Here is a 26,382-nt window from a genome sequence, read left to right as displayed (position 1 = left end):
GTAGACGACTGCATCATCTGCATCGGAGCTGTCGGCCTGTTGATTCTTTTTGGTCGACCGCTTTTTCGAGGAAGTGTTCCCCGTAGATTTCTTGACATAAGTGTCAAGGTCACCTTGCTCAACCAGGCGGTCCAGATACCGCATGAGAGTGATGCATTCATTGGTGTGATGACCAACATCTTCATGATAATCACAGAATTTTTCTTGGTTCCGATTGTTTGCAGAACCCTTCATGGGGACCGGCTTCTCAATTGAGATCCGTCCCTTGATTTCCTTTAGGATAAATTGGATATCCTTGTTAAATGCATACTTTGGGGAGTATGGTTTGAATTCTTTTTTCTTCTTCTGGGCCGGATGTTTAGAGGAATCAGCCGCCCAGACCTCTTTTCTCTTCTCGTCTTTGTTTGACGACTGTTTCTGTCGTTCTTCTCTTTTGTCGGACCTTCTCCCGTCTGACTGTTTTACCGTACTACAAAGATCAGTCGCCTGTATATAGGCTTCCGCTTCAATCAAGGCCTCTTGAAGAGTCGCCACCCTCTTTCGGACCAAATCAAATTTGAAGGTCGACCCGTCTTTGAGACCTCTGAAAAAGTCAGTATAGGCTACTTCATCCGGTAACCCTTGAATCTGTATTCTCATCAGGTTAAACCGCCTGATGTAAGAACGAAGCCCCTCCTTCTCGCCCTGCTGAATTGTTCCTAAATCAAGGGTCGTCTTCTTCGCAGGGATGTTCATGGCAAAGTTGGAGGTGAATAAGTAAGCAAGCGTCTTGAAGTTATTTACACAACTAGTCGGCAGGTTGCCGAACCATTTTTGTGCGATTCCTTTGAGAGTCGCTGGGAAACACTTGCACCAAGTGGGATCATCCAATCCTTGAAGGTACATCAGGTTGGTGAATGCCATCAGATGGTCTTCTAGGTTAGTAGTGCCGTCATAGACGCCTACTAATACATTTTTCACTTTGGCCGGCTGAGCGGCTTCAGTAATTTCCTTGGAGAAGGCCAATGGCTGTTCACCAAGTCTAAGCAACCGTAGCTGTCAGTCCATAGGTTGGACATTTTTTGCTGCATGTCCACCAAACGGAGGTGGCTGTAAAAAATACTGTTGTTGCGGTACAAACGGTAAGTTTGGTACCGCCTGGTCGCTATGAAAGCCGGACTGACGGGAGGTGCCGCCTGACTGACTCTCATGATACGACTGAGTATGCCTCATCGAGGTATTTCGCAGACTGTCTTGAAAGTATGAAGTAGAGGCCGACTCTGACAATCGGTCACTCTTCTTCTGCTTTAGCAGTAGCCGAGCGTCTGTGTATGTTTTCCTCGACCCGTCCGCCTGAATATGACGAACAGGTTTCCTATTTCCTGGAGTAGGAAAACGGTATTTTGTGAAATCAAGGGCAGGTGGCTCCCACTTCCTAGATTTAGGATGAGGGGTCGCCTCTCGCCCTTGAACTGGCTTCCTCTTCCGTGAAGTGGAGGGTTTCTTAGCCGACTGCTCCTTGTCCAGAGCAGGCGGCTTCTTGTTGATCAACTCTTAAATTTCTCCCTTGAAGTCCCTCATGAAGGTCATGAGTTCGTCCCTTGTGATGGGAGCAGACCCATCAGTCGGCTGCTGCCGAACAGGCGGTGCGCCTGCTGGCTCGCTTCCAGTTTGAAGATGTTCCCGTTCCCTCCTTTCGGTATGACGGGTACGTTGGGCCCTTAGGGTCCCGTCTGAAGCTGTGTGAGCTTCAACTTCAAATTCATTCTCAGTATCGCGGTCCGACTGAACTAGAGGATCGTCCAGGGGACGTCTCACTTCAGGAGCCGGTACAAACGTGGGTGCCATCTCAGAAGTACTCTCCCCACAGACGGCGCCAAAATGTTTCGGGGTTTTCTGATGTCCTGCGGGAGAGTTACAATTCCGAGACTGGAACCGGACGTCTGTACCTGCAAAACAAACGGATGCTCCGGATGGTTGGAGATCCGCCTCCAACGGTCAAGTTAGTACTTGATTAAGGAGTAATTAATGCGGAAATTAAAGTGATTGGGTCTCTCTAGGTGAGAGTGTTTAATGTGTGTAATCTGCGTTGTTTTTTGCGTCCCCTCCCTTAATGAGGATTAAGAGAGGTATTTATAACCTTGGGAAACGTGCCAATCTAGGTTTAGGTTAACCTTGGGCTGATTGGGCTTCCCTCGGAAGTTGGGCCTAGGTGACCGGCTTCTCCATTAGGCATGGAGTATGCCACGTGTCATGACATAATAAGTCCAGGGTGGACGAATAAGCGTGTGCCACGTGGCAAGCCCTGAGAGGTCCAACTGGGGGACACTTGGCAGGACCTGATTGGCCCACGTGGCGCATTCCGATTGGTGGGAGAAAAATCCCCTAATCAGCCGTTAGGGTGACAATGTCTCTGGCGGACATGCGCGCCTCAGTTGGGTCGGTTATGGACGGCCATTTGTACGCCTCCTCATCCCCACTGACGGCATCCGCCTGCAGTGAGGTTGACTCCTCTGAGTCAGATTGTTGGACGGTCTCAGCGTCGTCTCCATTATCAGATTCCTCCAATATATCGTCACTTGGAGTGCTGGGTGCACCCAGAGGATTGTAATATTCTATTTCAGTCGACGCCTCAGCTGAGCCGTCTGATCTATAGTCTGGGTCAATTGTCGTCCGCTTCGTCCAAGCCATAATGTCCTGCACATGCACAGAGACAGTCGGATTCGAGGAAGAGAAAGGGTGGTCCAAACACCCCCAAATGGAATCCCCAGTCCTAGACTCAACCGTACCAGGAGACCGGCTGACTACTGTCCAAGACTGTGCCGTGTGTGTGGTGGGTGAATCCATTATTCATTATGGTAGGCGTGTCGCGTACCTAACAAAATATAACCTAACTGACCACTACTATGTAGCAGGGCAAGCAAGGGTCGAATCCCAAGAGACTAAGGTTCAAAAATAATTAAATAGACTCAAATTCCTACTAAGCAAGAATCAATAATGATCGATTAACTAAGGAACTAATGTATGGAAAATTCGAAAATAAACTAAAGAATATGAAGAAATCAAGTAATTAAAACATCCAAGATCAAGTATCACCACAATTACGAATGATGCAATTATAATTCTACCCCTAACATACAATTCCAATTGAATGGGGAAAAGTAAACCCTAATCAATACCAAGGACCTCTCTCGAGTATCAATGGCTTCTCTGACATACAATCAAGCCTATTCTCATGGTATCATGCATATTAGAGACATTAAACACATTACTCTAACTTCCCAATCATCAATCCAACTATTCTCATATTGAAAATCAAACCCTATATTGATCTACTCAAATCCGTTTAAATCCAACTCTCGCTGCGATAGAAACAATGGAATAATCATAACACCAAGATTACGTCTAACCTAGTATTGGCATAATCACAATCAATTTAGCATAGCAATTGTAAAAGTCATTAGAGAATTTAAAGTTTTAATTCATGCATCAATCATAATTGGGCTACCCTAGATCTTAGAATAGAAAATCTACTCACACATATTGAAAGAGACAATAACAATCATAAAGATGGAAAACATAATTGAAAAGCAATTATAATTGAAAGAGAATGAAGTAGAAGTGAATACCAAAGATTCTTCAATTGAAAGGAATTAAATTGTTGAAGAACAATGCTCAAATCTTGTGCAAGGAATTAAAATTGCTTCAAAATGATAAATTAGAATTCTAGAGAGAGAAAGAGGAATAATGGAAAACTGAAAAACGTCTCTAATGAAAGTTACAAAGGGTATTTATACCCCTTAAGACCTAAAAAAAGAAAAAAAATTAAATCGGAGTTGCGCCATAACTGTGCCCGGTCTGCCCGGGCTGTGCCTGCCCGATCGGGCACTTAGGATTAAAGTTGCTAAAATTGCTTCCGCTGGAGTTCTTCTTCGCCCGGTCCAACCGGGCAGGTTGAGCCCGATCGGGCGCGAGACCAAAAATCATCCTGCTACCTTCTCTTGAGCTTCGTAGCAATGTCAAGCTTCTTCTACCACGCGCCCGGTCTGACCGGGCATGGGTTGCCCGACCGGGCACGTGGCACAGATTGCCAAATTCAGATGATTGCTTTGACTGCCATTAGCCTGACTTCCTCTATTGCGCCCGATCTGACCGGGCATGCCTAGCCCGGTCGGGCACATCTATAATTGCTGCTTTTCTTCCTCTTTTCTCCTTAGTCTTGGCTCGTTGTTTAGCTTGCTTATACGTCCTCGTCCACTAACATCTCCAAATTGCTCTAAACATGTCCGAATTGTCCGGAAAACTCCAAATTCCTGTAAAACTTATAAAAATACACCGAACACACTAGAGAAGAGATTGTTAGCGGGAAATGGCTCGAAAGAGCCTAAAACCATGCAAAAACGTAATGAAAAGTTGGGAAGATATATGTATAAAACGTGTATATCACATTCCAATACATACAGACGGTAAAAAGCTCGAAAGAGTTGCGAAGGGGAGAGACGGTACCTTGAAGATGTTTGTGAAAGTGAGGTAAAGCGTTGACCGGCTGACAGGCAGGCGGAAATCAGTCAGCTGCCTGAAAAATACACAGACGGTTGATCGAATGTACCCACTTGAAAAGCAAGAGAATTTGCTGGATATGTACCCAGGCGGTTCCTTGAAGCTCTGGTTGTTAAGTCCACAAGCGGATGGCCCGCTGTAGGTACTTTGAAAACAAGCGAATTTGCTGCAAATATACCCAGACGGTTTTGATGTACCTTGGGTAAAGGTTACACAGACGGTATACAGGCTGTGTCAGACGGAAGTAGCAGAGAATTTTATGGAAGCAAGCGCAAGCGTTATCAGAGCTTTTCCTAAGTCTCTCTTTCCCTCTCTTTAAAATTTTTTCCAAGATGCAAAAATGAGGAAGGGGGGGGGAAGTCTTACTTATAGAGGGAGGGAACTAGGGCTACCCCTCTAACTTCCCCAGAAGATGAACCATCATTAAAAAAAATGAAAAAAAAATCGTCAGCATGTGACACCAGTTCACAGGCGTCACGTGGCATGCCACGTCACACCTGTGAGGGGCAAATGTTTTGGGTAAAAATACCATGACACGTGGCCCAATAAAATGGTGACACGTGTCACCTAAGGAGAGGTTCAAAATGAACCAATCCTCTGCTAACACGTGGCATCTCCAATCATTGGGAAAAAAACGGCCTTCCTGGCCCAATTCTCGAGATAGCCCATCATTCCTAGGTTTCCGTAACCTAGGATGACTGCGCGCATCCCCAAGACCCTATAAATAGGGAGATGTTCCCACCTGAGAACACATTCAAAAATATTCACAAAAACAGAGCAATCATTAATTGCAGATATTCTCCACTGAGAGAGCACTCTTGATCTCGGAATCTGAGAATATACTTTACTTTCTGCACTTTACATCTTCCAAACACGTTCTAACTTGATCGTCGGAGGCGGAACTCCACCCAACCGGAGTCTCCGTTGTTTTGCAGGTACAGGCGCCCAGAATCCAGTCTTGGAATTGTAACTCTCCCGAGGGACACAGAAAACCCTGAAACACTTACTTTTGTAGTTTTTTTAACCATGGAAAGTGAAGCAACTACAACGTCAATGCAGGTAGATGATGAGGTTGATGAATCTGATGCCGCCCGTAAGCGTAAAAGGAGTAGGAAATCTAAAGTTTGGCAAGAAATGACGGATGGAAATAATGCAAAAGGTGAGCGAATTGCTATTTGTAAGCATTGTAAAGTGGACTTAATTGCCCACAAAAATAGTGAAACATCTCATTTAATACGTCATTTGCTTGAAGTGTGTAAAAAACGAACTAATAGACTTCCACTTGGGGAGGCGGTTGATGATGAGGAAGAATTTATTTTTGATATGAGTGAATTAAGAAAGGAGATTTTATTGTATGTTGTTGAAGGTTCTCATTCTTTTTCGACTGTGGAAGAAAAAGGTTTTAAGCGGATGATGTTAAAGTCTAATTCTAAATTTAAACCATTTAGTCGAACAACTTTAACTAGAGACCTTTTTTCTTTGTGTGCCTCTTATAGAGAGAAATTAAAAAAAAAAAAAATTGAGGAGTGCACCCGGACGAATATGTTTGACAACTGATAGTTGGAAATCATCACACACTTGGCAACATTACATTTGCATAACCGCCCATTTTATTGATCATGATTGGAAACTTCATAAAAGGATCATTAAGTTCACATCATTGTCACCCCCTTTTGATGGACAAAGCATCTCCGATAAGATTTTTATGTTTCTTAACCAATGGTATTTAGATGACAAAGTGCTTAGCTTAACGGTTGACAATGCAAGTTACAATGATGTGATGGTTAAGCACATGAAAAATCGCCTAAGATCAAGGGGAATGTTGGTTAGTGGTGGTTGTTTTTTTCATATTAGATGTTGTGCTCATATCATCTATCTTATTGTCCAATCCGGTCTATCTTGTATTGAGAACATATTAGATAGGATTAGAAACTTGGTAAAATTTGTTATAAGATCATCTTCTAGAAGCAAGGATTTTTATGATACCGCTCAAAACCATTTTCATTTAGAGGCTAAGAGGAAACTTAGTATGGACATGCAAGTTCGCTGGAACTCTACATATATGATGCTTGATAATGTGCTTTACTATAAATATGTGTTTATTCATTTGGGGTCATTACATGCATATTTCAAGAGTAATGTGCCTTTGGAGGATGAATGAGATAAATTGAGTGTTGTTCACAAGTTTTTGAAACTCTTTTATTATGTTACATGTATGTTCTCGGCCAATAAGTCTCCAACTTCTAACATGTATTTTAAGGGAGCATGTATGGTGCATCGTCGTTTACTTGAGACATCTAAAGGTCCACATGAAGTTTTAGCTCAAATGGTGTTACCTATGTTGAAAAAATTTGACAAATATTGGTCCGAGTATAACCTATATCTAGCTTGTGAGACAATTCTTGACCCAAGGTTTAAGTTAAAGTTTGTGGAGTATTGTTTTGACAAGATATATGGTTCGGATGAGGCTATGTATAAAGTTGAAAAAGTGTTGAACACTTTAAGATCTTTGTATAATGAGTATAAGTCGACATTTTCAACTTCCCCAATTGTTGCTCCCTCTACTACAAGTAGTAGGATTGAAGATGAAAACTTCTTTGATGATTATCAAAGCTATATTTCAAGAATTACAAGGACTCAAACGAAAAAGTCCCAACTTGAGTCATATTTGGAGGAACCGGGGCTTGATTTGAACATGGAGCTAGATATTCTAGAGTATTGGCAACAAAATGTAGTGAGATTTCCAGAGCTTGCAATATTGGCACGAGATTTTCTAACGATTTCGGGTAGTACGGTGGCTTCCAAGTCGATTTTTAGTGTAGGGGGGGAAAATATATCTCCTAATCATAGCTCATTGAAACCCTCAACGGTTCAAGCCCTAGTTTGCATTCAAGATTGGCGCCGTGAGAATATAACATCCTTTCAAATTTGGATCATGATTCTAGCTCGGATGATGATGAGGTCGTTGATGATGGAGATGATGATGATGAGGTTGATGATAGTTTCCTATACTAGGTAATTGTTTTGATTTTTCTTCTCTTATTATTATAATCTTGCTGTTTTTCTTGGTATAAATCAATACCATGGAGTTCCATCTTCATTGTAAGCATATTGCCTTTAGTTCTCTGCTTTTATATGTGTCTGCATTGTCTCTCTTTAAATGCACTTACTGCCAACATAGTATAACACTCATTTTGGCTCCTATGCTTATAATTAGTGATTGGTATTGATTTAACCAAAATTTTAAATGGTCTAATTACAGGTAAAGGGCAGCCTACCATGGAAAGGCCTGCGAGACTGAGGATTGCCCTTGGAGCTGCAAAATGATTAGCATATTTGCATAGTTATAACTCTCATAGTACTATAGTAGGTGATATGAACTATTTTCATGATACAATGTGCTGGATTTTAAATTTTATTGTCCGAGATTTATCCTATACTTATTCAGAGTTTTACAACACCAATATATTTGCTTTGTAATTTTATTTCTAAGGCCCTTTATAAGGCCCCTGAAAGGCCCTTTATAATTCTCTTATATTGTGTTTACTTCATGGTTGTTGTAGTTTGTTCATACATTTTGAATGGGATGGTCGGGCTGGGCTTAATGGCCCATGGACAAGCTCGGCCCATTTCGGATTAGGCTTGGCGTGGCCCGTTGAACAGGTCTAGAAAAGACTCAATTTATTGTTCTGCCCATCTGTTGCAGGGTTGCAGGCAACAGGCTGCTGATAAATAATAAGCTACTGGGAGCATAATATCTAATTTAAAGGACACCTTATACTTAATGATGATCAATCAGATGTAAAGCCCGTGGGCAGTGAAGAGTTTTTCATCCAAGTGAGTTTTACAGCGACTGGACAATGGAACCGCCTACTGATTCCTTGAAACACATTCAATCCTCCAGTGTAGAGGGTGGCAGAAGACATATAAGAACTCATTCTAGCCAGCACCGACCAAGAAATTAAATCATAACACCTGTGTGCAAATATTCTATCGCTTTATTTACTAAATGCCTCCGTTTTGGTCTTCTTGAAGTGAGAAAAGGAGTAAAATAAATAAAGATATCATTCAAATAGAATCTTTATTCCACAAACATTGATGATATCAATCAAGTCTACATCAAATTATACAACATTAGGTCCAAGTGACCTGAACAAAAAATTAGGGGGTAGGGAACGGGAATAAAATTAACTTAAACGTCAATTATTGAGTCTCCAGTCCCACATGGATGTATCCATAGAACTACACAACACTTGCACTTCATACAATGATTGTCGTTTCACAACTAGGGATATTCATCGGTCAAAGACCGAACCAACCTAAACCGGACTGAAGACTGAAAAATTAAATTTTAAGAACTGAAGACCAGACCGATTTAGACCAATTTTAGAATATGCTTGTAATATTTTAAATTTATTTTTAATTATACTATGAAATGTGAAAATAAAATAAAGGAAAATTCATTTTATCGCCTTTTTTTGTAAATCTAATATTAAAAAACTCATAAACTTATAGTTTTCCTAACTTATTAAGAATAATGTTAATTATTTTTAAATATTTTATGCATAGTTTTAAGCAAAAAAGGGGTCTGGTCCGAGACCGGTTTTTATAAGATTTTGGACCGAACCGGACCGAAAATCGAAAAAATTAATTTCTCAACTAGAAGATTGGACCGGTAGAGGTCTGAGGTCAGTCCGGTCCAGTTTGGTCCATTTTTCCGGTCCGGACCAGTTGTTGAACACCCTTTTCCACAACTACAGATTCTTCAGTGATAGCAAGCTGTTTACGTGGAGATGTGGGAGGTCAAAATGTCTTTGCCAATTAATTGGAGATGACCAAATACTCCCCGTCTTCCAATTGTAACAAACCAACGCTACATTCATGCCAGGGCTGGACCTCACGTTGCCAAAACCAAAACTCTCCAGTTTTCAAACTAATAAGAAAGAGGTATAGCGCCTCCAAACCTTAAAGGATGGAAATGTCTATCAAGCGCCGAATACATACCAGCTGCACCGAAATTTGTACATCTACCCCAAGGACCAGTTTTCGGTTCTGTCATTTCCCAGACTTTCCAACACATAGCAGGGGATAGCATATGTATTAGACCCGCACCGGTGTCCATCGGTATACAGTAAGTCTGACTGAAGTACATTGTATAATCTTTTGGCCCAGCAAATTGATACACTGGCCCTGCAAATTGATACATGGTTTCAGCATCTATATCCAAGGCAAAATCAAGATAGTGATCTGTATGAAACCAACAAATATACCCTCCTGCAATAGAAAACGGATGACTCATTAGTGTCTGCTTTGCCTCATTACTCATAGTAATGCCTTGACAGTCAATGGCCCTCCAAGTTTCATCAACAGCTACTGTCCATACCATAACCTTAACTTTGAATCTGGCACAATAATAACCAGCTTTCCCAGGTTCAAGATATGGTGGATGTTCATATTTGGAGACGAAACAAGCATATAAGACTTTGTATTGACCTGAAGAAGGCGCAAATGCTAGAGCAGCAGAAGGTTTATGATGAACAACTGCCCTTGGCACGGCGAGGGACAGGGGAGGGAGACTGATGTGGGCTTTAGTTACGAGATTCACTACAAACAATTTTTTTGGAATGATGGCATTTTGAAGCAAGAGTAGACCGTTACAAGAACCCAAAATTGTGGCTTTAAATGGAACTTAAGTATACTGATAGCACGATCATATGGGTGAACGTAAAAGGCCCGCTTTAGCTTAGCATCATGCAGGTTGTTGTCTTGAATAAGGAAACCAGTAGTAGCAGGAGATGACAAGGACTGAAGAAGGTGGGCTCTAATAAAGAGCCGGTCATTGATTATAGCATTCCACTCCTTGCAAACGAACCTCACAATCTCCTGAAGAACTGAAGCAGGAAGAAGTAATAATATATCATACATAATTTCGCTGGGAATAGGCAAATTAAATGCTGAATACTTGTCTACTGTCCTCGGCCTCTTGCTGCAAGCAGCAAGTGTTTGCTTTTTTCCTGCTCCTGAAACCTGAAAATTTTGACACTATTACAATCCAACAGTGACATGATATATAATGTCACTAGTAATACTTCCTCTATTATGCACTTCTTCAATCAATAATTCTAATTATACAATTGAAATAAAAAAAAATGATAATTTGAAAAAAACACATCTACATTTTTAATATTCTAATTTCCCTTTTTAATTTGTTAGTTGTTTCACTTTGACCAGGGCACATTTGCCAATGTAGAACTTTGACCACTAATATCTTTAGATATTTTTTTAATAATTATAAAAACAATTAATGTTAGAAAATACACATTAAGACAAATTCATTAACATATTACACTATAAAAATTGTTTAATAAGTTAATAGAAAAATATGATCAAAGTACATGCAAAGTGTACAAAGTCAAAGTGGTTCAACTATTAGATAATGGAGGGAGTGTATATATAAAGTAGTACAAAAAGATGGGTCATAGTATATGAATTGTGCCACCAACTTAAGCAAAGACCAATTTGAAGTGAACTCACAGCATTAAACACAGTGTAGAGTGTAATAGACTAGTCTAAGTAGGGGCAATATTGGTAGCCTAGTATTGTTGTTATGTTAGGTTAATAGTACTTAGTTTTAGTATAAATAGAGAGAAAAAGGTTAGGCAGAAATTTAGTGAGAATCCTTGAGAGAGTTATGGCCTAAAGCCATTATTTAGAGTGTTGTGAGCTAAATTCACTATGGAGCTTGATAGGCTAAACCTATCGATTGTGTAGTTCGTGTTCTATTTATCAAAGTCTTAGTCTTTCTTCTCTATTGTACTGTTCTGCAGTATCTCTATATTTGGGTTGTGCTTGACTAGATTAGTAATCAAAAAGCTTCCATCTTTCTCTTTATTTTGTTCTGCAAACTAGTATTATTATTCTGTTATGTGCTGTTGCTAGCAGTCCATCACACAGTTGTATGACTAACAGAATATATAAAGAAACTCGTAATCAACGTTAAGACTAGGCAATGAGTTAGTCAGTAACATGTGTTAATTAACAACTCACCTTTTTAGTACCCCTTCTACTATCATTGTTTGAGCCTGATTTCGCTTCCCCACATGCTCCCATCCTTCGAGAATTTATAGCAGGCAAATGAGCACGAGGAGCAGCAGCACTCTGAGATGCCACAGATGCTGCAAGATGACCAAGAGATCGCCACCTTTCTTGAACAACCTGAAAAGTAGTAGACATACTTGATATAAGAGAAAATTTTGGCTAACAATTAATATGACCCTCAAAGTTTATGGAGGTGCAAACATACCTCTTTAACATTTCGCCCTTCACGTGTTGCTTGCTCCTGCGCACGCTTCAAAGCCTTCATTCTCCAGCTTGCTCCACCATCCCCCACTACAGAAGATGACAAAAGTTGGTCCTTGCTGGACTTTATTTGCTCTTCATCTTCAGGATAGCCACTTCCATTGTTCCTCAGGTAAGGATTCAGTTCTCTGGGATTTTGTTTTGGCATCTGATGAAAAAGCAGTAAAGTAAATTCTCCAATGATATGCTTGATTAAATGAGTTCTCCAAAAGTAAGCCCCACTAATTGAGTTCTTCAAAAATAAACTTTAATAATCAAGTTCTCTAAAATATGTCTATAACACATTCAAAGGTAAAGTTAAGGTAACATCCAGCTAAGAATAAAATCAATCTTCAATCAATTAATTTTATCATGCTTGTCTAATGTCAATAATTAATTACATAAGTTTAAATGATAATAACAAGATGCCAATAACTAATACTTTCTCTGCCCCGGGAAAATTGCAACTAAACAGTAACGCACAGGATTTTAGGCAAGCTACAGTGGTGGGACATGTGACAAAGTTACCAATGTGATTAGAATGCAAATGAAGAGAGATAATTTGCTAATTACCACTGATCAAACCCAAACACATCATCAAACCTAAACATCTTGAAACACATCATCATCAAACCCAATCAACATATTCAACATAGTCATACTCAAATCCAGAAAATCAACCCAACAAATAAAAATCAACCTAGAAATTTCAAGTGGAATGAGTAAAAAATATGGAATTTACAATAAAAATAATTACATTAATACACTGACATACTCTAAAGTACAACGATCCGCCAATAATTTTCATCTCAGATGCAACAATATCAAATTTAACAAAAAAAAAGAACAATCAAACATGTGTTTTACAACCAAATGAATCTTGAAACAAATTATTATCATCTTGGATCCATTGGAAAACATCATCAACATCAATTTCGTTTTCAAAATCAGAAAATAAAACCCCCAAATTTCGTTTTCAAAATCAGAAAATAAAACCCAGAAAACTCATACCTGATCGAATTTCGCGATGAATTTGTGCGCTTTTTGTAAGAAATTCGTTGCAAAACAGTTAAAAAAATTGATTTCCGAATAGTATTTGTGCGAAATTGGTGTAGATTTGTGCGACTTTGGTATAGATTTGTGCGAATTCGTAGGATGCTACAATAATAAAGAGATAAGGGTTTTTCTACGTTATGACCTTGTTTTTTTCGCGTTTTCTACGTTGTGACATGACATTTTTTATTTTCTACGTTGTAACCCTAAATTACCAAACGTTTCTACGTTGTGACCCTGCCGTTAGTTGCTTCCGTTAACTTTAACTATTTCCGTTAGTGGGGCCCAACCACCGTCCATCCACCTTCCAGCCAACCCACTGCCACCCCCTCCGTCATCCACCTTCCAGCCACCCCCTTCGTCAGCCACCTCCCTGCCTCCACACGCCCAGTCCTCCGCCGCAGCCCCCATTCCCGGCCGCGCTTAGACCCCCCTTGTGCCGGCAACCGCCCAGAAACTTCAAGCGTCGCCCCTTAACCACCAAAACTCCACCACGTAACCCCTCTCCCTTCCCCGAAAAATCCCTAAAAAAAACCCTCCCTCCACCGCATAAAACCTCCAACCGCCTTGCATCAACTTAATCGAAGTCTGTGGTTAATTGCTTGCTCGAATTATTTAACAAATCAGATAATTTTTTTTTTTTTTTTGAAACTATCAGATCGGTGGTGTTTTGTTGGTGAATTGGGGGGTTTCGTGGTGGGGGTTTCGGTGGTTTAGGGGGAGGGGGAGGGGAAGTGCCGACGAGGGGAAGGGGATGGGTCTGGGAGCGGCGGCGGGCCGAAACCAGGGCGGGAGAGTCCGGCTGGGGTGGGGGAAGGGAGATGGTCAAGGGGGCAATGGTCGCGATTGTCTGGTGGTTATGGATGGTGGTTCTAGGGTTTGGCTTTGGGTGGTGGTGGGGATGGGGAAGGGGAGGGGGTGGGGTCGCTGGAAATGGAGGGGGAGGGGTGGCTGACGAAGGGGGTGGGGTCGCTGGAAATGGAGGAGGAGGGGTGGCAGCTCATCTCAGTCAAACAGGAAGAAGAAGAAAGGAGGGAGGCAGCCTAACAGCTTAACAGTACGCACTCCCATTACCTTAACGGCAGACACTAACGTCAACTTAACGGCAGGGTCACAACGTAGAAATGTTTGGTAATTTAGGGTTACAGCGTAGAAAATCAAAAATGTCATGTCACAACGTAGAAAAAGCGAAAAAACGGGGTCATAACGTAGAAAAACCCAAGAGATAAAGATGAAGTTCGTCAGGTATTTTTGGGAAATTAGGGTTTTTTTTTTTTTTTTTTTTTATTCCCAAAGTGAATTGCTAAACCATGTCGGTATTTATTGAGTGATGCCCGTATTTTAACATGACTTTACAAACATGCCCCATATAAAATGTACCCTATTTCACTTTCACTTTCTGTAACCACTATCTAACTTATTACCCCACCAAACAACCGCCACCCATATTTTTAAAAACAAAATTGCTTTTACTCTTCACCAATTAGCGCAAACGGTAAATGGACGAGTTTAAGGAAGCAACAACGCCAGTGGAAAGGTCGTCGGAGCATACGGTTTCGGTGAATGCTCTGAATTTTTGTTGTTGTTGTTGTTTTTTTTTTTTATTAATATTTTTTTTATTTCGTAATCATAGAAGGAACGCCTTAAATTTTAGAATCACCCTTGGAACATTCTAAAATTTCAGGCGTTCAAGAGGGGAAACGCCTAAAATTTTAGAATGTTATGGGGGGAACGGCTGAAATTTTAGAATGTTTCGGGGGAGATTCTAAAATTTCAGGTGTTCCTTCCATGGAACATTTTAAAATTTCAGGCGTTTGTCTAGAACGACTGAATAAAAAAAAAATGTAAAACAAATACCTGATCGCCAACTCCCTTACCTTTCCGATTTTCTGACATCGTCCCTTGTAGCCGGTCGCAACCCTTGGTGGCGATGGAATTGTGGTGGCTTTGCTTGGTGGTGACGGAATTGTGGTGGTTTGCTCGGTGGTGGTGGTTGTAGATGAAATTCTTAAGGTAAATAGAGGGAAAAGTAAAAGTGAAAGTAAGAGAGAAGATTAAAGAGTTATTTAAGGGTTACTTAGGAGAGTTCATATAAAAATACGGACGTTACACGGTAAATATCGGACGTGGTTTAGTAGACCATTTCTGTTCCCGCCAGAAACCCTCCTCCTCCTTCTCCCCTTCTCTTCCTCTTCTTCAATTGCTAGAGGGTTAGGTCAGCGGTTCCACCCTAACGTTCAAAAATGGAATTTCCCGACTTAGATGAGCTTCAATGGCTAGAGGTCAACCAGCAGGAGGAGGAAGAAGAATACTCGGTGGAACTGGAAGTCGAAGAAGACAAATTCGAAATTGAGGATGCCCATTATGAATCTGAAGAAGCACCTCCTTCTCCCCATCGACATTCCCAATCTCGGATTCAGATTGCCTCCAATGACAAGAAGCGTCCTCGATCCCCACTGGATACCGACTATGATGAGTGTGTTAGGGTTAGGGTTAGAACTGAAATTGAAACGCCTGACGTCTCTATTCAACTAGAGAAGCACGACAATGGGATATATTTGTCGCGCTTTGCCTCGGAAATTGATGGTAATTGTGTGCCAATCACTGCCCCCTCTGGATCTGGTGAACGAGTCTATGCCAAGCTCGACAGGCATACATTTTCAGTTGGCGATGATAATGTTGTTAAGAAATCCAATATGCCAGCCACATCCAGCGGTATATTTCTCTTTGGTTACCGAAGTTGGCTGGAATTTTTGTTTTAGATGTTTTCAGTATCCTAAACTCAATTACTTGCAGGTCTTATCTCAGAATCAGTCTGTGTTCTGCTGCAAAACGCAGAGCAGGATGCACTGTTGAAGGTACTCCTATTTCTTGGTCCTCAGAGTTTCATGTTTTATGAAATATCTACTTAGGATGCACTTTTTATGTAAAATACTCCTATTACTGACTTTGACATATGTGAACTTGTTTTTGTTTTAAACTTCTTATACTTTTTATGAAATTGGTTAAATTAGTTTGAACAAAACACACCCTTAGTGGATACTACTCAGTCTTGATTGAATGCATTTTTTTTTTATTCATAATAATACGTGTATATACCTTATCGTTGTAATTGTTTGGATCTTAAACAGTTCCGACAAGCAAGTAACCATAATTTAAAACCATTAAGAATCATCAAAATCATGTATGTGCTAGAGGACTCACATAACCTAGGCTATTGATATTACAAGTGCTACTAGCTATGAGTTTTATAAGACTCTCATTTGAAGGGCCTTCAATGTTGTTTCCTTAGTGGAGCCTACAATTGTGTAGATTTTTTGTTTGAGCTTGGTTGGCAAGCGCTAGATTAGCTTGGTTTGGTTTGAGATTGCTGTTTTCTTTTGAAGCTTCTTAATTAGTATGATTTAATAATCAAGTATGTATTATTAGATTCTATCCATACTATTAACTACATTTAGGTTGTGTTTAGCTCAGCTTATCTTCTTTATTGATCTGGTACGAACTATTTTCATCGCATCCAACTTATATATTTAACTGACATATACATATATTTTGATTTGGAATATATTTGTACTTTTTTAATCTAATCTGATTTTAGGGTCTGATCTAAATTTTAGGTATATTTAAAATAATTACACTTCCTCCTCTCTTTATTTTTTCTCTCTACCTCTCTCTATTATTTAAAACCAACTTCAGAATAAGATTTAATTGTAGGAAAAAGTTGTAGATAAATCTTTTTATTAGCATAATAAAGCTAAGATAACAAAATATTTAGAATAATTTGTTAGGAAGGGCCCCTTTAAGTGGTCTATTTGTAACAAAGGGATTTTTTTTATCTAAAAAGTGGCAAAGTAGGACCTTAAACGTTTTTCTTTTTCTTTTTATTTTTTATTTGTTTTGTTTGTGAGGAGGTACCTTTTATCAGATTCCGACGTTTGACTATTATTTTCCGATGTTGACCTTCACGTGCCAAACTTATGACATGATTTTTGCCTAAGGTTTTGTCCATTCTCCTTTAACTACCATGCTCATCAACCCACCATCATTTCACCGTCATTCCACCGCTATCCCTCCCTCATGTCATGCCATCCCACCACCATCACTATATCTTTCCACTCGTCACATTATCTTTTTTGACTTTTTACCATCTACCATTGTAGTTCACCCTAAGTCAAATAAATTTACTTGAATAAAATGAAAACCCTCTTTTCTGTAATGAGCTACAGAAAAATGGAATATTGTTGAAAAGCTTAAAGTTAAAACCAAAAAAGAATACTAAAGATGATGTGAATCTTAGTCCAAAAACCAAAAGTCACAAGGATATGATCTAACCCTTAAATCGATACAGAATATTCACCACAAAATAGCCTAGATTTTGAGCTTAATTAACTAAGAATCCACCAAATTAATTAATCTCCATACAAACTAAGAACAAGGAATCTAGCTAGACTAGTTTATGCAAATGAGTCATTATCTAAAACAAACAAAACAACAATTGATCGCAATCAACCAAAACTTAAGTGTTTAAACTCAAACTAATTATTAATGTATTTCATATATGAACAATAAACGTGTGTACAACTTATATATAAGCTAGCTTCCCTAGAAAGATTGGGACAAGTCCCTAATTCAATTCTAAACAAACTAGTTAACCTAAACTGCCTTGAAGACCAAGTCTTACACGATTTTTACAACTCACCAAATCTGATTTGTTTTAGTTATCCAAAACCAAATCAAACTAGAATTATTTCCTTAAAACATATCCCTAAATTATAGGATTTTTGGATAGATTAATAACTAATCTTATGCTAACAAAAGACACATGTTAATTAGCTAACAACTAACTAATTTAGCTGTAACAAACTAAAATTATTCTAGCTTTGAAGAACTTGAAGAAACATAAAGAAAGATTAAACATCCTAATGCTTGAACCAAGAAAAAACCCTTTCAAGTGAAAGGTAAAAATATGCAAGCAAAGTCTAAATAAAAACGAACATGTAATGCCTATAGTTTTTAGTTGATCTGGATCTTGACTTGAAATATGTTTATAGGATTCTATGCCCCTTTTTTGACTGTTGTTAATTTGTGCAAATTTTAAATGGTAATTTTATTTTTTGCTTTGTTGCTGTAGGCTTTACAGTCTAGTTCTGAAGTCCAAGACACTTTATCTCCAGAATCTTCAGTTATGACTGAAGAACTTTGGGTTAACAAATATGCTCCAAGATCTTTTACTGAGCTTCTAAGTGACGAACAAACAAATAGAGAGGTATTGTTCACCTTAATCTTTTTCTGAAGTATGAACTCTTTACCAAGTGGCTTTTGTTCTTCTCTTTTTTATATGTCATATTATTGCATACAGGTTCTCTCTTGGCTGAAACAATGGGATGCTGCAGTTTTTGGTAATGGTATTAGAAACACTGAAGATGAGGTTTTATCTGCACTGAGACGACATTCTTCTCTTCCCCTCCATCAGAAACATTCTAGTGCTAGTTTTCCCGGGAAGAGTAGAGGACCTAAATATGCTGGAAAGTACACAGAGACTTCATCTAATTTTGAGCAAGAAAACAATAGGCCTAAAGTTATTGATAATGTGCAAAACACGAAGCAAAATAGTTCAAGGACACCAGATCAAAAGGTCAGCATTTAGAAACTACTTTTGTTGGCAAAAGTCTATGATGGTGGTATGGCACTTTCACTCTTATTTTTCCAAAGTTTGTTTTCATCATGCCATTGTAGATTGCTACCAAAGCTTCTTAAAATAACAAAAACAAACGGTATACCAATGTAGACTAAGAATCAATAACTATAACAAAGTTTATGTGCTCTCTCTCTCTCTCTCTAGGTGCAAGCATGTTATGTGGTTGCTTGATTGTAGGCATAATTATTGGGCAAGTCGAGGCTTAGTACTAGTGAGGTCTACTGTGGCCTTGTGGGTTATTCACAATTGAAGGTGGGAAAAATCAGGGGTAAGGCCAATTATAAGTGGGTTCAAAGTGAAGCCAATAATAAAATTGTTTAAAATAACCCAAAGAGCAAAAAAAGACGAAAGAAGCATCGAGGAATATGAGGGAGAGAAGGGGAAAGGTCACTGTGTCAAAATGGACATGTGGTGCCTATAGTTGAATATATCATATAAAAAGTCCTAATGGCCCTTATTAATAAAGACATAAGAGGACCAAATACCCTTAATAAGTGGCCTGACCCTATTGCCGTTGGGTAGCTTTGCCCAATGACCACCGTACTTTCATGTGCGCTTAAGTACATGTATAAAGGTTAGATACAAGGTTAAATTACAAACCTCGGTATTTGATTAAGTTGAATGATAATGGCTGTCATTTTTGTGTTAGCTTCACAAAATAGTGCATTGGTTCATAATTGATCAAAAGTAGGAGTTTTGCTGTCGCATTAATGTTTAGTACATTGATGCTCTGTTAGAAGGTAGAATCTTTGCTAAAGTAATGAATGGATGGTCATCCTTTTTTTTTTTTTTTTTTTTTTTGTGGTGCCTTAGGTGGTATTTAAGTTTGTTACTGTTGTTAGGTTATTTTTTTTAAGGTAAAAAATGAATTAATAGCCTATGGAGAATTTTTAATGTTGAATGGATTGACTTCATTGCGGACTATTATACTACCTCCGTTTTATATCATGTGCAACATTAAATGGATGTTACTCATTGTCTGCAACAATTTTTTCTTTCTTTATTGGGTATAATATCCCCCACTTAAAATTTTATCTTTGTCCTACTTTTTTACTCAAATGCTCCCACTAAAAATTTTGTCCTACTTTCTCTCTCCTACTTTTAATAATTTCATATTCACATGTCTAAAAGGTTGGTCCCCACTTCTTTCTTTTACTTTTTCTTAATCATATGCCCCTAACTATATTAATCGCTTTTTAAGAAATTTTTGCTTAGGAGAATGAGCCAAGACAATTGTTGCAAATGTTATATAACTGAGGTAGTACAAAAGATTATAACACACACACACACACAACTTTTTCCTTCGATTGTTGTGTGCCTTTGTAGTGCTCAATCAATATAAAGAATAGGAAAAATTGATTCTAATAATCCAACCTTTTGATTGTTATTCAATAATCCAACCTTTGGGGGTAATTGCTCATGGTAATTGATTTGATAGGTTAAGCATGCCACATGTTGCTCTATGGTCTAGAATATTTATCTTTTTTTAAGAACTCTTTCTCTTTCCTCCCCTTTCGTGAATCTCGACCATCTAAATTTAACCCAAGCCACCGCCAAGGCGCCAACACCTTCCCTACCTAGCTCTTTTGTTTTCCTTAAACCTCGGTTTCTCTCTTTAACCTCTTCAAACCCACCACTGTCAACCGTAAACTGCTCTACAACAATCGGGGCTTCCTACATCCAAAGGCCTCCCCTTTCAGACGCCCCACCTACGACACAAAACCCCCCTCGCTACTGAATATCCCTCTACCTCTCTTTGTTCCGACCTTTTTTCTCGACGTCTTGCCAAACCACCACCCCATGTCAGTAGCGGCCATTCGACCAAACCCATTGCCCCTTGCAGCCCTTCTTCTCCCTTTCCTCTTATTACTCTTTCTTGGCTTTGATGTTGGGTATGAAAGGTTGTTAATGGCAATGACGGTGACGAGGGTGTTGTTGGTGTTGATGACGGTGTTGGTGGTTCAGGTTTATGTGTTGTGGTAGGTTAAGGGGAGGAGAAAGAATGGAGATGGTTGTTTTTGTTGTTGTTGGTGGTCAAAGGGTTTAGGTGTTTTTTTTTTTTTTTTTTTATTTTTTTTTATTTTTATGATGAGTGGTCAAAAGGTGTAGGTGGTGGTCAAAGATAGAGAAGAAAAAAAATTACTTTTGGTGCATTAAAATCAATGGGATGAAATGTTTGGTTATTACATAATAATCAAATGGTTGGATTATTTAAAGACTACCAGCTAGAGGTTTAATTATTAGAATCAATTTTATTGCTCGATGACAAATTGTATTGATGTGAATCTTTTGAGAAATTATGAACAAGGACAATCCCTTTTCATTGTTTTCATAACATTATTGCCATTGTTTATTTTGAAATGAAAATTATGATATGAAAAATCGCGCACATTCTTAGGTATGTAGGCTTACCACGGGTGCTTTTTTAGGCCATAACTGCCGCAACCCATCCGCATTGCCCACGAAAGTGGTCCTGTGATCAGTACTGAGATGGTGCCCGCTTTTGATTCCAAAACCACAGTATAGATAAATAGCATTTGTATTAGACTTCCTAAACATTATAACTAAATCTTTCTTTTCTCCATGGGGTGTGTAATTATGGAAAAAGCTAATAGAGGATTGATCGTCCACATCTTGGATTGGATAAACCTGGATTCTGGAGTATGTGATCATTACAATCATGGGACCACTTTCCTTCACAGGGATAGATTTTTCCTTCCTAGGAAACAATTTTGTTTGTAATTTCACCGGGACAACTCCTGCTACGTTTTTCATCTATACATAACTTCCTTCTCCTGCTAGGAGACTCACCCAACAGTCCGGTGACTCCTGTCATTGTAAGCCCCAGAAATATTATGAGGAATCCCCAGACTAGCTTGTGTGCACATTGATATTATCACCGCACTAATGAAAATAGTGATAAACCATTCTATGTGAGTTGGGAGGTCTTAGGTTTGAGGATTAGCAACTCAGAATGTATTTTTTTTTTCTAGGATTATGTAAAAATGACAACAATTTATTATTTAAATCGCAGGTGAATTTTATTCATATTCTATTTCCTAAGATTTTTAGTTTCTCATAATTTTGGTGATAATAAAAATTGCTGATGTTTTGGATGACATGGATGTTCGCTTTAAATGTATTTGATAATGAGTAAGAATGAAAATAAAGCCAGTTAAATGGTCAGATTTGTTAAATCCTTAGAATTGATGATGTTAAAAAAAAAAAAAAAAAAAATCTTGATACGAAACTGGCAAATGTATAATTCTACCCCACCAATTATTGGTTGAGATTTTGTTCTACTTTATATGGTTAGCCTAAGCTTCAATAATTGCAGGTTCTTTTGCTTTGTGGACCCCCTGGACTAGGAAAGACCACTCTTGCTCACGTAGCTGCTAAACACTGTGGATACCATGTTGTGGAGGTTGGTAGCTAATTTTACTATGGTTAAAAATATCCAATACCCAAAACCTAGAAAACAAAGATTCTTGGTTACTTCTAGCTAATGAATCAATTTACTTGTATTTTATGGCTATATAATTGAGAGAAACTATTGTTGTTAACGCAAATTCAAAAAGGGGCAAGAAACCCTAACTTTTAAAATTACCTGCAAATTTGATGAAGTGGCCAAGAATTACAAAACAATCTAAGAGTATCCTTGGTCAAAATTAATTGCCAAACACAATAACTGAAATTAATCCAAACTACCTTGTTGAAGGATCTTTAATTGAGAGAACAACATAATAAGAGAAGAGAGGATTTGAAATGCGAGAGTGAAAGAGGCAAATTAGGGGGGGGGGGTATTGGTATAAGGGTCACGTGACCTGCACATGGGGGGTAAACGCCGGAAAAAACCAAGTCAATGTCGGAAAGTGACCCTAGATTGTCTTGAACAAAAAAAATTTAGAATCAGGTTTTTAGTTGCAAAAAAAATTTGTAAGGTTTTTCTAGACAAAAAAGTTGTTTTAAAAGGTTTTTCCTACAACATTTCCTTTTTAATTTTCATGTTTTTTAGCAAAGTACAAGTTATTTTTAAAAACATTAAAAATATAATTATTCAAAATTAATTGTCGTATCCCCGTACCCATGTCCATATCGAGTCCTTGTGTCTTGGAATTTTAAGATTGACGTATCGGACACTCATATGTGAACTCGTATCCGATCCTCCTTCCCGAGTCCTTGTAAAATAGCTTTCCATTACGTATTCCCATCTTTAGCCGCTTTCCTTTTTTTTCTTTTTCTTTTTCTTTTTCTTTTTCTTTTCTTCTTTCCTTTGCCAAAATTCACTATGGCTGCGAAGATCTTTTTAGTCAGCCGTTGAATAAATAGTGTCCCTCCTTTCTGGCTTGATAAGACCAACATTACTCTTTTCGAATTAAGTTGGAAATTAATCTAATAGCATTTTTTAATTAAAAAAAAATGTAGAGTAGCTGTTGTCATCGATGGAGGTTATACAATTCATATCGTAGAGTGGCTGTTAACTCCAAAAGAAGAAAGAAAAAGAAAAATGTTTTATTATTTTTGCATTTTTTTCCTCTTACAGCTGCCACCTTATATAATCTTAATATTAACTAGCTACTCTCATTGAATGGATTCCGCATTCTTCTAACAGAATTGCTAGTAGCCTTATACCCTTAGGCTGCATTCCCCAAATTGTCCTCCTGCAAACGTCTGACATATGCCAGTCCAATAGGAGGCATAGGTTGGGCATACCTATTTTGATGTTGTTTGCACAAAGTATACAAGGGAATGCAAAATATGTGCTTTCTCTTTAGGTCAATAAATTTATAAACATACACTACCTATTTATGCCTCATTGTTTTTGTTTTCTATGTTCATTTGGAGGTTGATGTATGTAGATAAATGCTAGTGATGACCGGTCATCGACTACCATTGAGGCGAAGATCTTAGATGCAGTGCAAATGAACTCAGTCATGGCTCATTCTAAACCCAAGTGTTTGGTAGGTGATGTAATCCGTTATTTTGTTTCAATGTATTCTACAAGTTTAGAGAGCTCCAATACCCTGGTTTTTAGATAAATAAAATATTCTCTGGTTAAAAAATATACAACTAATCTCAACAGGTAATTGATGAAATTGATGGAGCACTAGGGGATGGAAAGGGTGCAGTAGAGGTCATTTTAAAAATGGTAATAACTTTTTGCCTCTTATCCGTCCGTTTTAGTATTCATTATCATTTTTTGTTTATTATAAAGGGGCTTGATACCACTTTGGATTCTTAGTTAAACAACTAACATCCTCCTCAAAGAAGTGGAATTGCCTAGAGAGATGTAAATTCAAAATGGAGAATTTATGCTTTGGAGGCCTCTTTTATGTTTGCTCAAATACCTTTTCTAGGTTCCTTGTTTCTTTCGATAAGTTATGAAGAAATACGTTAAATGGATTCCAAGAGGGTGTCAATGACTCAATGCTGTATATAAGGAGGGATATATTTACTCAGTCACTCTTATTATACCCTCAAATAATCACATAGTATTTTGGGCTGGAAATGTTGTCACCTTTTATAAAATAGTACGGAGTGATAGTTGATGATTATTTTTCTACATCTGCCACTTAAGGGATGGTGAATAAGAAATTAATCCAACTATTTATTTAATTGTGTATTTGTTAAAATAATGCCATATTTAATCATATCAAAATTCTTCTTTGTGTCAGATTTTAACAGTCTGTTTTAGCTGAGTACTTGCTTTGTATCAATCGATATGTAATGGTGCTTTATGGCTTGGGAATCATTGGCATAACAAGTTAAATTTTCAGTGCATATCTGCTATTCATTGTTTATGGCTGCTGTTAAAAACCATGTTTGAAGTGTATATGTTTTGATTTTCCTAGAAAGCACATTAACAACTGCCTTGTCCAGGTTGCGGCAGAAAAGAAGTCTTATGTTGGAAATGAAGCCTCCATCAAAGAGGAACGATATGAAAGGAAATCGTTGAGTAGGGGGCGCAAAGTCGTGTCTCTGTCACGACCGGTAAGATTAGATTTAATTTTGGACACTTAATAATATGTTTTTAGTTTGTCAAATTAATTGAATACAATTTGCAGATAATTTGCATATGCAATGATCTCTATGCTCCTTCATTAAGGTCTTTGCGACATGTAGCAAAGTGAGTTCCTCCCTCTTCTCATTAGGTGTAACATGTTTACATTTCAAGATGTCCTTTATTTTTTAATACCTTAATTAAATATTCTATCATTAGTCTACATCTTATGTTTTGAGCTTTTGTAAGGATATTTTAATCACGGTAAGAGCCAAGAAGTTGGTTTCATAAAACTTTGTGTATCTATTATTGATTCAAGGACATAATGGATGTAGAAATGGGGTGAAGTGCCACTTTAGTTCTTCCACGCCATCTGCAATTTGAAGTTCGAAGACACCTACACACCATCAGAGTTCAACAATTTGCTTTTTTCATAAATATAATCCCTCCTTAAGTCCATTTTGAAAGTGATTCTTTTTCCGTTTTGGGGTGTTCTAGAATGTTTGACTCACTTTTACAGTTCCATTTTTGGCAACCTCTTTTACTACCTTATGTCCTTACCCCTTTTACCCCACACTATTTACACCTTTCCACTCTCTCTTTTACCTTGTTCACCTTTTTCCAAACACACCCTGCTTTTTTACTTTATCCACCTTCATCTTACACCCACCCACTTTTGTAAATTTGCCTTTGAAGAAGAGTCTACAGTTAGTGAGCTAAACTTTTGAGAATGGAGGGAGTACATAGTTTTTGGCTTTTGAAAATTATTAAATTGTAGCTATATAGAAGTTGGATGATTTTATCATGACATTTAGTATTGATGTATGCTTTTTATATTTATTTTATTATTTGCTTTTCGGTTGAATAAAATTGAGTTTTTTCTCTTAAGGACTACAACTCATTCACGTGATGTATTGATGAAATTTTTGGTTATTATTGCGAAGAGGTGGTTTTAGTTTTTAAGCTATGAGAGTAGGAAATATTTAGCTTTGTAGCAAGATGAAATGGAGCTAAGTATGAGACTTTGTGGACTCACTATCGGAAATTGCTTTTGAAACTGCACTAAAACATAAGGTACATATGTGATATTTATTGATTTAGTAAAATATATTGGTTTCTAGTTTAGCTCTTAAGGACGTGTTCCATAATTCTAATTACTCATGTATGTAGTGTGATTAAGTTTTCTCTTACATGGTAAGGTTACTCCCTATGCTTTCTTTTTTAAGAGCTCTTCTAGACGTTGAGCACTACGCTTACCTTCCCTTCACAAGATCGACCCCTTTGAAGCGTAGCGATACCCTTTACATCCCCACTATGCCCGTTTTGAAATATAAAGGGAAAATAGTAGCTATACCCAAATTCGAACTCTTTTAATTGAAAAAAATCTACACTGTAATTGAAGGTTGTTAGAACCTTAAAACTATTTTCGAAAAAAACTACGAATTTTGAATCTTATAAATATTTCAGCCATCAATAATGGACTATCCATTTTGGATGTTTGGTTACGTTATGTATCGCTTATGTAAATTGTTAAAACATCATTGAATATTACTTTGTTTTTTAAATTTCCTAATTGTTGAATTGGCTTTTTTTATGCCTTGCAGGGTTCATGTATTTTCTCAGCCAACTTTAAACCGTGTGGTAAATAGGTAATATTTATAGCATTTAGACACTTAATTATGTGATTATAACATAATGAAGCCTTATGCTTTATATATAAAACTCCTTCATTTTCCCTTTCCATTAGCTTGAT

General features: G+C 38.0%; 3 protein-coding genes across 5 annotated transcripts in view; 2 read left to right on the top strand and 1 right to left on the bottom strand.

Moving 5' to 3' along the window:
- The first annotated feature begins 6,787 nt into the window (after nucleotides 1–6,787).
- On the top strand, nucleotides 6,788–7,866 carry LOC110716356 (zinc finger BED domain-containing protein RICESLEEPER 1-like). Its single transcript, XM_021894974.1, has 2 exons — nucleotides 6,788–7,325; nucleotides 7,802–7,866. The coding sequence occupies exons 1-2, from the start codon at nucleotides 6,788–6,790 to the stop codon at nucleotides 7,864–7,866; spliced, it is 603 nt and encodes a 200-aa protein (XP_021750666.1).
- A 737-nt stretch (nucleotides 7,867–8,603) lies between these two features.
- On the bottom strand, nucleotides 8,604–13,861 carry LOC110716385. Of its 2 annotated transcripts, XR_002510478.1 has the most exons (5): nucleotides 12,889–13,861; nucleotides 11,843–12,046; nucleotides 11,587–11,754; nucleotides 9,810–10,566; nucleotides 8,604–9,729 (listed from the first exon to the last, which is right to left on the bottom strand). XR_002510478.1 is itself a non-coding variant. In XM_021894998.1 (4 exons), the coding sequence occupies exons 2-4, from the start codon at nucleotides 12,044–12,046 to the stop codon at nucleotides 10,144–10,146; spliced, it is 795 nt and encodes a 264-aa protein (XP_021750690.1). In that variant the 5' UTR covers nucleotides 12,889–13,861; the 3' UTR covers nucleotides 8,604–10,143. The 2 variants fall into 2 exon arrangements, 1 of the variants encoding a protein (XP_021750690.1); XM_021894998.1 differs by having other exon boundaries at nucleotides 8,604–10,566.
- A 1,077-nt stretch (nucleotides 13,862–14,938) lies between these two features.
- LOC110716384 (chromosome transmission fidelity protein 18 homolog) overlaps nucleotides 14,939–26,382 on the top strand; it is a 33,029-nt gene continuing 21,585 nt past the window's right edge. The window contains exons 1-10 of one of the 2 annotated variants that reach the window (XM_021894996.1): nucleotides 14,946–15,645; nucleotides 15,727–15,788; nucleotides 18,062–18,196; nucleotides 18,290–18,565; nucleotides 21,966–22,052; nucleotides 23,488–23,589; nucleotides 23,712–23,777; nucleotides 24,509–24,619; nucleotides 24,694–24,755; nucleotides 26,234–26,278. In XM_021894996.1, the coding sequence (XP_021750688.1) occupies nucleotides 15,174–15,645; nucleotides 15,727–15,788; nucleotides 18,062–18,196; nucleotides 18,290–18,565; nucleotides 21,966–22,052; nucleotides 23,488–23,589; nucleotides 23,712–23,777; nucleotides 24,509–24,619; nucleotides 24,694–24,755; nucleotides 26,234–26,278 (1,418 nt within the window). In that variant the 5' untranslated portion in view covers nucleotides 14,946–15,173. Of the gene's footprint in view, nucleotides 15,646–15,726; nucleotides 15,789–18,061; nucleotides 18,197–18,289; nucleotides 18,566–21,965; nucleotides 22,053–23,487; nucleotides 23,590–23,711; nucleotides 23,778–24,508; nucleotides 24,620–24,693; nucleotides 24,756–26,233; nucleotides 26,279–26,382 lie in introns of both variants that reach the window. The other variant, XM_021894997.1, reaches the window with a different exon arrangement.

Source organism: Chenopodium quinoa, unplaced genomic scaffold, assembly GCF_001683475.1.
Source record: "Chenopodium quinoa cultivar QQ74 unplaced genomic scaffold, ASM168347v1, whole genome shotgun sequence".
NCBI classification, from domain to species: domain Eukaryota; kingdom Viridiplantae; phylum Streptophyta; class Magnoliopsida; order Caryophyllales; family Amaranthaceae; genus Chenopodium; species Chenopodium quinoa.
This window is presented reverse-complemented; position numbering and strand designations above follow the sequence as displayed.

Bases quoted from the DNA above. Each gene is read 5' to 3' on its own strand.
- LOC110716356 (XM_021894974.1), top strand. From the start codon at position 6,788: ATGTATTTTAAGGGAGCATGTATGGTGCATCGTCGTTTACTTGAGACA. The intron at 7,326-7,801 runs GTAGTACGGTGG...GTCTAATTACAG, and splicing joins AGATTTTCTAACGATTTCGG to GTAAAGGGCAGCCTACCATG.
- LOC110716385 (XM_021894998.1), bottom strand. From the start codon at position 12,046: ATGCCAAAACAAAATCCCAGAGAACTGAATCCTTACCTGAGGAACAAT. The intron at 11,755-11,842 runs GTATGTTTGCAC...ACTACTTTTCAG, and splicing joins AAGGGCGAAATGTTAAAGAG to GTTGTTCAAGAAAGGTGGCG. The intron at 10,567-11,586 runs GTGAGTTGTTAA...CAAAATTTTCAG, and splicing joins GTAGAAGGGGTACTAAAAAG to GTTTCAGGAGCAGGAAAAAA.